Consider the following 13239-nt stretch of genomic DNA (forward strand, 5'->3'; position numbering starts at 1 on the left):
TGTCCATTACCAAAAACGGTCTCTGTATACGCAACTGCAGTGATACCCTTTACATGCGAGCTGGTCGAGGCACAATAAATTTGAGATACGAGATGTTTTACAAACAAAATCTTGCTTTGGGGGATACTGCATCTTCCATTGTAAAAATCCAGCAACCAATTGACTTCTATGTTATTTCTGCAAAAAGTGAACCCCATGGCAGGCTTTGGTGGATTACTGCATTAACCCCTTGAGGGCAAGAGACGGCACTGCAAGTCCCATTAGTCAATGAAAGCTTATTGGCTCACTCTCCCCCCCCCAAAAAAAAATTGGTCCCCTTGCGGCCCAGGAGGGCACTGCAGCTTCCATTATAGGCCAATAAAACCCCATTTGCCCACTTTTTTCTCATGGAATTGCCCTTCTGGCAATCCAGAGCGGTACTATAGCTTCCAGTAAAAGTCATTGGAAGCCCTGTAGCTAACTTTTGTTGTTCTAAGGAATTTGTCCCAACCAGCCCAGAGTGGCACTGTAGCTCCCATTATAGGTCAATTTTTGAAAAATGGAATTGGCCTCCTTGCGGCCCAGAGCAGTACTGCGGGTTCCATTATATGTCAATGGAAACCCTGTGGCTCACTTTTTTTCTTCAAGAAACTGGCCCTTTGCATCTCTCATTTTAAAAACCTGGCAACCCAATTGCAACCCACTGACTTCCATGTTATCTCTGTAAAATATGCGCCCCACTTAGTTCCTTCCTTTCCTACCATACAGATCAAATCCTGCGCTCTCGTGCTTTTTTATTGATAACATTTTGTAACTCTGCTGTCGATTCTACATTGTGCGTCACTCACTAAATGCAGATCATATATTACGACCTCCTTAAAAGCTGAACACGCCTGCATTTCTCAACGTGAGATATTAATATTGATCCACCAGCGACATGATTTGCAGGGTGGGCATGTTTATGTTTACATACAAAGTACAACTGAATACAGTTGTGGTGGTGGGCTACCACATACAGTATGTCACAAAAGTGAATACACCCCTCAAATTCCTGCAGAGGTTTCATCATTATGTTTAATTGAGCAACACTAAAAAACATCACTTTGATAGAATAAAAGGTTGTCTGTGTAAAGCTTATAAAGCAGTCTACATTTATTTTTCCCCTTAAAAAGGGAAAATATAGCCATTAGTAGCTATACACCTGGTAACAAAAGTGACTACACCCGTAAGTAAAAGTTACTGAAGTTTAATATTTTGGGTGGCCACCATGAATTCGCAGAACCACTTCAATTCTCCTGGCCATGGATTTCACAAGAGTCTCACAAATCGCTACTGGAATGCCCTTCTATTCTCCTCCATGACTAAGCTGGGGCATATTCTATTGTTTCTCCACCTTCGGCTTGAGGATGCCCTAAAGATGATCTATTGGATTCAGATCTGTAGACAAATATTATATTCAATATTTTTAGTGCCTTCATATATCATATCAACATTTCAAAACTGCATTTTACGTTTCCTTGGGTTGTCTCTGTGTGATATTAAAATTGGTTAGATGAACTGAAACTTGTGTAAGTGATAAATGTGCAAAAAACACAATCTTCAGGAAGCGGGCAAATTCTTTTTCACAGCACTGGAGTTAGTTTCGGAGTAACACGATACTTTCTGGTGTCAGTAATCTAGGGGGGTACCTGAGTTACTTATAAATTAAAGTAACTAGTAGTATTGTTTATTGTACATAGTTGTTCACTGATCGTTCTAACCACAGCCACATTGTGAATGAGACCCTGGATTCATTGTATTTCCCCATTTAAACAGATGATTAAATTGAGTTCAATATCTGACTTACCCATCTACTTTTTGCAAGGTAAGACAAACGTCAAACCTATTGTGTTATGTGACTTTGTTGGTACAAAAAAATTTCATTCAGTAAAAAAAAAACAAAATCATTGATGTGAATACTAGTTAAAAATACATAAACTATCATACATTTTTATAAAAAGAACCGTAGGTCGAGAAATGTTTCTTTTAGATTGTGGAATCCGTACTTAAGTCCCCAACATCTTTGTCAGCTTTGTTGGATGCTGTGGCACTGGTTTTCGTTTGCATTAGACGACATTGCCATCTCGAGGTCAACCATTACACAGTGATAACATGAAAATATTGTGTTCATCGTAAAGCTTACAAAATGCTTTCAATTCTTTTGCAGCTCTTGACAATTTTTTTTGGTCCAATATGGCTCGTTTGACATTTTAGTTTGCCCACCCCTGGGCTGGCTTGTTGTTCTGCCTGCAGAGCCTGTTAAAGAAAAGTCCTCGGGCTTTATACTGTATGTGCGATTTGTGCTTAATATTTCTTTGATTCATACTATTATTATTTTATTGTATTGAAATTTACCTTGATCTTTTAAATCTATTCTTAAATTAAAAAAAATAAAAATTTATTCACTGTTGATTGGATGGATTTAGATACCGTGAATTCCGGACTATAGAGCAAACCTCATTATAAGCCGCACCCACCACATTTTCAGAGAAAAAACGATTTTGTACTTACACTAGCCGCACCTGTATGTAAGCCGCATGCGCCCACATTAAAAAATGTATCACAAACACAAAATTAGCCGAGACCGGACTGCAAGTCCCGCGATTGAAAGTAAATATCCTTCATTAAAGTACACAGTCCAAAAGTCACAGCCGGCAAAATTAACGGAAAATGATACAGGTACTTTAAGTTTGATGCAGACCTGCAGTCTGGGTCCCATTGAAAGTAATCCAAGGAAAAAAAGTGTATATTTCCAAAGGTAAGGAAGGGTGGGAAAAATCACAGTAAACCGTCCTTATCTTCCTCCTTAGAACTAGAGCCATCAACGTCGTCTTCCTCAGTGTCGGAAAGAAACACTGTAATATAGACATCATCCCACGCTCCCGCAGCCGGACTCGCACTCTCATTGTCGCTGGAAATTTCATCCATTCCTGATTCTGTGTCCTCCTTTCTGGCATGCAGCAGACCGGCTTTTCGGAACCCGTTGGTGATGGTGGTTTTTTTTTATGCTGGCCCACGCTGTAAGTATCCACTGGCAGACTTGTGAAAAAGTTGCCTTTCGCATGCGGCCAGTTTTAGTGAAGTTGCATTCTTCCTCTGCGCATATATTCCACCGGTCTAAATCTTACCTTTTGTACTCGAGCGCCGCTGGCGGCCGTTAGAAAGATTACATAAATTGGCCGCATCACTGAATAAGCCACAGGGTTGAGAGTTTGGGGAAAAAGTAGCGGCTTATAGTCCGGAATTTACAGTTATTTGATGATCTGATTTGAAAATGTTAAAAGTGAGACACATAGAATATGTGTGTAACAAATACTAAGGATTTCAAGCTTTCCAATGATATGTGGCATTAAGTATTTCAGTGCCTGGTGACATCGTGTAGACACGTATTTGTTTATCAAAAGTTCGGCGGCCCACCAGTGGGCTGTCGGAACATAAGGGGTTAAGAGGTACCATATATTTTTAAAGCTCTTTCTGTGTAAATGAAATGAAATAATGATCTACATTTATATAGCGCTTTTCAAGTCAATGACTTCCCAAAGCGCTTTACAATGTGCTCCACATTTCCCAATAGCGGCCTTACAGCCATGTAAGGCGCTAACCTGCTTATTGGGGGTCTTAGGGGTTCAGTGTCTTACCCAAGGACACTTCGACATGTAACACGGACGAGTCGGGATTCGAACCGGGATCACTTTCTTTGTAAATATATATATATATACAGGGAGTGCAGAATTATTAAGCAAATGAGTATTTTGACCACATCATCCTCTTTATGCATGTTGTCTTACTCCAAGCTGTATAGGCTCGAAAGCCTACTACCAATTAAGCATATCAGGTGATGTGCATCTCTGTAATGAGAAGGGGTGTGGTCTAATGACATCAACACCCTATATCAGGTGTGCATAATTATTAGGCAACTTCCTTTCCTTTGGCAAAATGGGTCAGAAGAGGGACTTGACAGGCTCTGAAAAGTCAAAAATAGTGAGATATCTTGCAGAGGGATGCAGCACTCTTAAAATTGCCAAGCTTCTGAAGCGTGATCATCGAACAATCAAGCGTTACATTCAAAATAGTCAACAGGGTCGCAAGAAGCGTGTAGAAAAACCAAGGCGCAAAATAACTGCCCGTGAACTGAGAAAAGTCAAGCGTACAGCTGCCAAGATGCCACTTGCCACCAGTTTTGCCATATTTCAGAGCTGCAACATCACTGGAGTGCCCAAAAGCACAAGGTGTGCAATACTCAGAGACATGGCCAAGGTAAGAAAGGCTGAAAAACGACCACCACTGAACAAGACACACAAGCTGAAACGTCAAGACCGGGCCAAGAAAAATCTCAAGACGGATTTTTCTAAGGTTTTATGGACTGATGAAATGAGAGTGAGTCTTGATGGGCCAGATGGATGGGCCCGTGGCTGGATCGGTAAAGGGCAGAGAGCTCCAGTCCGCCTCAGACGCCAGCAAGGTGGAGGTGGGGTACTGGTATGGGCTGGTATCATCAAAGATGAGCTTGTGGGGCCTTTTCGGGTTGAGGATGGACTTAAGCTCAACTCCCAGTCCTACTGCCAGTTTCTGGAAGACACCTTCTTCAAGCAGTGGTACAGGAAGAAGTCCGCATCCTTCAAGAAAAACATGATTTTCATGCAGGACAACGCTCCATCACACGCATACAAGTACTCCACAGCGTGGCTGGCAAGAAAGGGTCTAAAAGAAGAAAAACTAATGACATGGCCTCCTTGTTCACCTGATCTGAACCCCATAGAGAACCTGTGGTCCCTCATCAAATGTGAGATTTACAAGGAGGGAAAACAGTACACCTCTCTGAACAGTGTCTGGGAGGCTGTGGTTGCTGCTGCATGCAATGTTGATCGTGAACAGATCAAAGCACTGACAGAATCCATGGATGGCAGGCTTTTGAGTGTCCTTGCAAAGAAAGGTGGCTATATTGGTCACTGATTTGTTTTTGTGTTGTTTTTGAATGTTAGAAATGTATATTTGTGAATGTTGAGCTGTTATATTGGTTTCCCTGATGAAAATAAATAATTGAAATGGGTATACATTTGTTTTTTGTTAAGTTGCCTAATAATTATGCACAGTAATAGTCACCTGCACACACAGATATCCTCCTAAAATAGCTAAAACTAAAAAAGCCCCACTCCAACTTCCAAAATATTCAGCTTTGATATTAATGAGACTTTTGGGTTCATTAAGAACAGGGTTGTTGTTCAATAATAAAATTAATCCTCAAAAATACAACTTGCCTAATAATTCTGCACTCCCTGTATATATATATATATATATATATATATATATATATATATATATATATATATAAATAGCTTTTGTACAGTATGTACAAAATGTTTTTTCCTTTAAAGATGTACTCTGTGTAGATTAAATCAGGTGCCCCAATAGTTCAAATTTGACGTTATACTATACTTTCCTTTTATTTTCAATTACTATTTGAATGTGTTTTGAGTGATCAGTGAGATGTGTTTAACAGTTATTTACATGGATGTTTTTGGATGGCTAGGAACAGATTTATAAGATTTTAATTATCTTGTATGGGAAAATTGGGTCAGTATAAGAGTGGGGGGTGGGAGACTAATTTTACTTGGGAGCTGTTGGAACTAGGGTCTGCATAAGGTTTGGTCGCTTCAGGTTTTTAAAGCCAGAAAGTCACCAAAAGATACATGTAAAATGCATCCAATTTTTGAGCTTCAGATCCACAGCATTGACCATCTCCTTCCACACTCTTGCCTCTCGTTACGCATTTAAGTTGGAATACAATCTTTTGCATACAGTTAACAAAAATTGGTTAATTGAATCAGATTATTTGTTTAAACTTTGAGTCTCTAATGTGTACGCACTGCGTGGGTCTAACCAGGAAGTAGCTAGCCAATTATAAAGCAGGACGGACGTATCTCTACCGAAAACATTAGTGCAGTGTTTTCAGTAATTAATTGTCGTACTGTGCCGGGAAAATTCGGTCAGTATAAGAGCGGGGGGTGGGGGACTAATTCTACTTGGGAGCTGTTGGAACTAAGGTCTGCATAAGGTTGGGTTGCTTCAGGTTTTTAAAGCCAGAAAGTCACCAAAAGATACATGTAAAAGGCATCCGATTTTTGAGCTTCAGATCCACAGCATTGACCATCTCCTTCCACACTCTGGCCTCTCGTTACGCATTTCAGTTGGGATACAATCTTTTGCATACAGTTAGCAAAAATTGGTTAATTGAATCAGATAATTTGTTTAAACTTTGAGTCTGTAATGTGTAAGCACTGCGTGGGTCTAACCAGGAAGTAGCTAGCATATTATAAAGCAGGACGGACGTACCTCTACCGAAAACATTAGTGCAGTGTTTTCAGTAATTAATTGTCGTACTGTGCCGTGGGAAATTATCCAATTTGTGTGCCTGTGCGGTCTAGCGTAAGCTATCTTTCATTCGGATTTACTTTTACTGGAAAAGGATCGTGTTCCGTGGGATTTATTTTCAATAAAAGAAATGTGTCATGGCTCAAAAAAGGTTGGAAAAACACTGCATTAGTGAGTACATTTTGAGTGCTGCCTAAATAGAGAGCAGAGATGAAGCATCCACCTGCTCTAATATTAAGCTTTCCTATTATGTCAGGGGCCCCAAAATATTACCTTGAGGGCCGCAAATCGCCCACGGGCCACGAGTATGAGACCCCTGGCATGGGATCCCGATCCGGGAAAGACTTAATCCCGTATGTAAAGGTATCACTGTACAAATATGTGTGGTAATTTTTTTTATCTCCAGGGTGACATGTCACATTTTTCTTACCAGCTCAATATGAAGAGCATTTCTGTAGCTGCCAAATAGAGCTGCCTGGCTCTTGAGGAAGGCACGGGCCACACTATCGCCTAGTGTTGTTGAAAACTTCTTTAGTCGACTCCTCAGAGATGAAACCTGACATACCAATGGAATTAAAACGATAAAGCGTCAAATATTTATATCACCAATGTATTTGTAGATGCTTAAAAGTAAATCAACTATAACGCTTACTAAATGAACTCATCCTCACCAATTAGCGATTAGTTGGTTAGATTCAGAGGTGGTTCAACAGTGACAACTTTTTCATACAGAAAAGACTTGGTTCAAGAAAAAAAGAGATTCAGGAGTAAGGACATGTAAACATGCAAGAAAAACTGTTTATATATTCTTCTTTGTGTATCTAATTAACATTGTTACTTTTTTCACAAACAAAATTCTCATTTATGTAAACCTATCTGATGCCTTATGTACATGCTCACTTCTTCTTTGGCTTAACCTTTCTTCTTCGTTGGTGATGCAACAGTGTTTGGTTTTGAAAAAACGAATACAAATATACATGCTCACATGAATATGTATTTTCCTTTATTAAAGAGGTCTCAAACTGAATTGAATTGAGGGCGAATGGTAAGGTTGGGATAAAACGGGATTTTCCACAAAAACAGCGCAAATAAAAACATTCCGCTGTACTCAAAGGGACTAGATAGATGTTGCTATAATTAGGTTTTCCAAAAACAAGTCAAAGGAAAACTACAAACTGAGTGAGCAAGAAGCACCCTTAGTCTTCCAATTTTACCCAGCCTTTTTAGATAAAGACAAAAAAAAGGATTTTTTAAAGGATTCAAAAATAGTGAAGAAGAAATGATATGAAGGCAAAAAAGGAAAACGGTACTAAAAAGATAAGGGGGAAATGACTCCAAAACAGACAAATTGAGAAAAAGAAAGAAAATAGAAAGGACATAAAAGAAAGGAAATGAGAAAAAAATACAAAAACAAAAAACTGGAATATTCTCTCTTTTTTGTTTTTTCATTTTTCTATTTTTTTTTGGGGAGTTTCACATTCTGTCTAATGTCTTATTTTTTTAAATTCTCATTTCTTTTTTTTCTTATTTCTCTTTTTTTCCAAAAGTAATAATGTGCTTTTTGGTCACTGTTTAGTTATTCTTCTTTGGTTGTACTTTTAGCACTTTATTGGGGACATGGCTTGGATTAAGTCTGCTTGTTAGTAAGCAGTAAAAAACAGTGCAGTTATCATACCTTGGACGGCTCCTAGACTAAGTGGATTGGCAAGAATCATGGGTCCAAAAAGAGAAATGTCTCTTGAAACAAAGAACAGGATCGTCAATCTTCTTGAAACAGGTAACTCTACTCGTATGGTTGCCAAACGTGTGGGCTGTTTACAGTCAGCTGTATCAAAGATTTGGTAGGCCATGGAAGACATGTAGCCGTCAAGACAAACAACTAAAGACCATATGTCCTGAAAATTGAATAACTCAGAGATTGGTTGCCAAACTGCTTTTTTTTTTAAAGTCGGGTCAAGTCAGAAAATCAAAAATCTCAGCATTATTATTATGGTTTTTGAGCAAAACCTAACATTCCAGCCATGCAATTTATGTTAGGAAAAATAAATCTGACATTACATAACATACAGAGAAAATGGGTTAGTAGTAGGTTAAACACACCGCTTAGAACTATTTTCCCAATTACACTGCCTTTCAAAGCATTCCTATTATGAATGCTGGGTCTTGTTTGTTTTCTCGTAATCTACTGGTAACTTGTCTTGCATGTAATAATAAAAAATATACGAAAAATCAGACAGGCTCTGGCTTTATTATTATTCTTTCAATTCTATCAAATCATCGAATAGATTTTGTCTTAAAATATATACTATGGCCCAACCTTAAAAGAAAAAAAAATCACTAGTATGGCTCTTTGGGTTAAAAAGGTTCCCGAACCCTGATTCATTCTATTGAATTAATTCATCGATCCCAACATTTTAATAATTTTTTCTTCCAGGAGATGTTCAAATAACGGACAGGGTGGCTTAACGGACTGCTTTGCCAAATTAGGAGGATTGTGATCTGTTGCCAAGACATTTCTACATAGCATTATATTAATATAAAAGTGAATTTATTTTACAAGGCACCTGTAACAGCATCTGCCAAGGTAAAGAAATGAAGTAAAAAGGCAGCTTCATCTGGAGAAAGCAGGTAGGTTTATTGTAAGCTCAAATACAGAAAATTTTCAAAAATTTAATTGGCCTACACAACTTCAATCTCACATGGACTGCATGCCTATTCCCTTTTTGATCGTTGCTTAGGATGTTATTGTACTATTTAGTAAAAAAAAAATACCGTAATTAAACTAGTCTCTTGTTATATTCTTTCCCTCTCTTTTTTCTCTTTCTCTTTTTATCTTTTCTATCTCTCTTTTTTCTTTCTTTATAGCACAGTCTTTCTTTCTTTCTCTCTCTTTTTTCCCCACCATTTGTCCCTCAAACTCAAATGAGTTTGACACCGCTGTTATAGGTTGTAAACAAAATCTGTGAAGAATGACAGGGTATTTAAAGGCAAAAGTGTAAATGTTTTTTCACATGTACGAATGTGAATGCTACTTACCACATCTTGGGGTAGGGTTTGAAGATCATTGTAAGGTGTTTCAAGAATGTTTGTGTCCACATTCAGAATAACTACATCCTCAATGGCCAATCTTCTTACTTTCTACAAAATAAATAAAATTTTAAAAAATGAAAATAAAAAGGGATACAATATTTATTCAAGATATTTAGGATACATTGAAAAATACACTTCAATTGTATTTTATCAAATATAAATTAAATATGCCCCGCTACTGAGTGGCAACCAGTTGAGGGTGTCCCCCGCCCCCTGCCAGAACATAGCTGGGATGGGCTTTAGCACCCCCGCTACCCCACTAAGAATAGGCGGTGCAGATAATGGATAGAGGATAAAATAAACATTTGAATTTTCATATGAACCCTTTGCATTGCCAAAGTCCATGGCCTTAAATGATTACTAGATCCTCCATGGCCAGTCTTCTTGCTTTCAACAAAAAACAAAAAAGGATGGAATGTTTTTCAAGAAAATTAAGATACATTGTGCAAATACACTTTGTTTTTTTCTCAAATATATAAAAAAAAAACATTTTTATATGAACATTTAGCATGTTCAAGTCTACATTTAATTCCATGGCCTTAAATATAAAGTATGATGATGATGAAATAGAAACCCATACCTGTATCTATCTTTTTTCTTATACAGTAAATAAACGAAGTGAGAGCAAAAGAGCGAGCGAGAAACAGAGAAAGTTTGTACCTTTAGCTAATAAATGTGATATTGATCAAAACAATCCCACTAAAATAGGCCATTCTGTTTCAAAGGCCACCCATAATTTTGTTGGTGTTGTGTAATCCTCTGCCCTCTGAGATTGGATCTGCAACCTCAGTGGAACTGTTTAAATCTCGGCCTAAGACTTCTTGTTATTAAGGGCTTACAAATAAACATGACTTGATTTGACGGAAAGTCTTACACTTTTTTTCTTTTATGTTTAAATGTGAATTTACCTACGGGGATGAATAAAGTATCTATCCATCTATCTACAATGACTCACCAAAAAGCTTTTATAATGAGCCATTTTGTACAGAGAAATAAATTGAATCAAACTGGATTTACTGGATCGATCCATTTTGACCCAATCTAGAGAGTGAATACACACATAACAACTGGTTAAGGGTGCTCCTTATGTTAAATAAATGTAAAACAGGTTTTCCAAACGTATAGGGAACATTTTGACGTTGAATATTTAAAAAACTATTAATATAAAAAACATTTGATTAATTCAGAAGGCTTGCAATCTAAATTTTTACATCAAATGTTTAAAGATATTCAGTGTGAGCACCATCAGTCGTAAACACACATCAAGCTGATAGTCAAATTCTTGCCGAATGCAACAAGATGTTTTAATATTGTTTATTGTCTCTGCCCTACAGTTTTAAAAAACTCTAATATTAAATCTAAAATATTGGAATATAATGAATAAGCATACTACAGTAGTAGGCTATTCAATTAATCACTTGAATCATCTTAACAACTCAACCCCCTGCAAGGTCCTTGAAAAACACTTATCTTTGATCAGTAAATTAAAACACAAAACTGCTGATCTGACTGCTGCTTTGTTGAACTAGGTCATTTTTAATCAGTTATTGTTTTGGTCGGTTTGTATTATTTTATGGACGTTTTTGTTTTAATTTTTGAGTATTTTGGTTCCAATGATAAAAGTGTGAACACTGGTAAATAATCTGTGATGCCATTGATCAATATCCTATATTCTGTCTCGTTTATCATTATGTCAGTATACAGGGATGTGATTTGACCAAAGTGAAATTATCTGAAAATTAGGCGGGGATCTGGGGGGCCGCGGGCACCCAGCTAGGTCCAGGGCAGTGCCCTGGTGGGGGGACAAGTGGGGCGAAGCCCCCCGGAGCTCATGGGATTTCCGTGTTTTTAAGTACTTTCAATGCACTCAGATGACAAAGAAATAGACAAAACAACAGCATAAATTTTCAATGTATTTTGAACCATCCCATATAAAATTACAGTTGAAGTCAACTCAAAATCAGTCACATTAAAAAACATTGGACTGCCTTTGCTTTTAAAAACTATCACTGAGAATATCATCATATCTAACTCATGTGATTACTAAGTTAACACATAAATCATGTTGAAGAGTTCAAATTTCATGAACAAATAATTGTATCATGACCAAATGAAAAGTAACTCATATTAGAACATACCACAAATGTCTTTGTTATAGCAGAAGATGTTATCTATAAATGAAAGTACTGTAGTGGGTTGTACATAATTCACCCACGGAACCATTGTTTAGATAGCGAGTTCCTAGGGGGACTCTTAATTCGGCCGGTTCTAGCCACTCTCGTGTTTGTTTTGTTATTGCCAGTTTAAATGTCATTAAAGCAGCTTTCGTTGGCACCTTTGTTTGACACTCCGCCTACGACTCCCGTCTCTGCTCGCTACATTGGATCACGTCGGGGTCACCAACATTTGTAGATAATTCCTTCTCTAACCAGTCCGATCGAAACTTGTTTTTTACGATCTTAGCAATTTCTTTAACTCGCGGAGCATCTTTGCGTTCGATCTCGGACATCTTTCTTTAAACACTCGGCAAAAACGTGTGTGAAATGAACAATGGCATACTCCTACGCCTTTATAACAAGCGCGTTTATTGGTCAACACGGAGACTTCAACCATTCGCAAGTACGTTTCATTTCAGTTACGGAAACACTTAAATGGAATGCTGTCGAGACGAAATCGTTTTTTTTACCAATTAAAAAATCGGAAATTTTAAAATTTTATTTTTGGAGATAAAAAAAGCGGAATTCCGCGAATTAGCGGAAAAATCACACCCCTGAGTATATGTGCAGTCTATGCAGGTGGCACTGTGTGTTGAAATTTGAGTATGTCTTGTAATTTGTGGTTGCATGATTAAGGTAAACAGTGGCTTGCGAAACTATTTGGCCCTCTTAAACTTTGTGACCTTTTGCCACATTTCAATCTTCAAACAGAAATATAAAACTATAATTTCTTGTGAAAAATCAACAATAAGTGGGACACAATCATGAAGTGGAACACACTTTATTGGATATTTCAAACTTTTTTAACAAAATCATTCAGCCTTATTGAGTTAATATTTTGTAACACCACCTTTTGCTGCGATTACAGCTGATCGAACCTCAGGGGGAAGAGCATTCCACAGCACCGGGGCCCAAATGGAGAACGCTCTCTTGGGTATACTAGCAACAGAACCTTAAACTAACATCTTAAGCTAACAAAGAGCCAATGCAGGTTAGCTAAAATCGGGGTAATGTGATCAAACCTTCTTGTCTTAGTTAAAAGCCTCGCTGCAGAATTTTTTAACAGCTGAAGGCTCATGATCTTGGACTTCGGGAGACCGAAGAGTAGTGCATTACAGTCATCGAGACAGGAGGGAACAAACGCATAAATTATAATCCCCGCACCCAACTGAGACAGCATAGAATTTTAGCAATGTTGCGAAGATGGAAAAAAAGCTGTTGAAGTAATATTCTTAACGTGTGTTTGAAAGGACAGATCGGGGTCAAATACGACACCTAATTTTTGACTGAGTCACTCTGGGTGATATTAGATTTGCCAATGTTCAGAGCAGTTTTTGAGAACAAGTCACAACATTTAGATGGACCAATAACTAACATTTGTGTCTTTTCAGAGTTAAGGCGCAAGAAGTTGAGTGACATTCATTCTTTTAACTGAGTAAGCCAGGCCTCCAAAGTTCCACAGTTTAATGTGGCAGATTCCTCAGTTGGAAGATATAGTTGAGTGTCATCTGCGTGGCAATGGAAACTGATATTATACTTGCGA

At 37.8% G+C, this 13239-nt stretch overlaps 1 protein-coding gene across 2 annotated transcripts in view; it reads right to left on the minus strand.

The window, feature by feature from the left end:
* The window catches only part of LOC148351194 (DENN domain-containing protein 1A-like), a 118448-nt gene that overhangs the window by 47940 nt on the left and 57269 nt on the right, over positions 1 to 13239 (minus strand). For both annotated transcript variants that reach the window (XM_088356121.1, XM_088356120.1), the window contains exons 12-13: positions 9427 to 9528; positions 6821 to 6946 (exon numbers count right to left, since the gene is read on the minus strand). In XM_088356121.1, coding sequence (XP_088212247.1) covers positions 6821 to 6946; positions 9427 to 9528 — 228 coding nt within the window. The remainder of the gene's footprint in view (positions 1 to 6820; positions 6947 to 9426; positions 9529 to 13239) is intronic.

This window comes from Urocampus carinirostris, chromosome 16 (assembly GCF_059441175.1).
Source record: "Urocampus carinirostris isolate Australia breed hairy pipefish chromosome 16, RoL_Ucar_1.0, whole genome shotgun sequence".
NCBI classification, from domain to species: Eukaryota; Metazoa; Chordata; class Actinopteri; order Syngnathiformes; family Syngnathidae; genus Urocampus; species Urocampus carinirostris.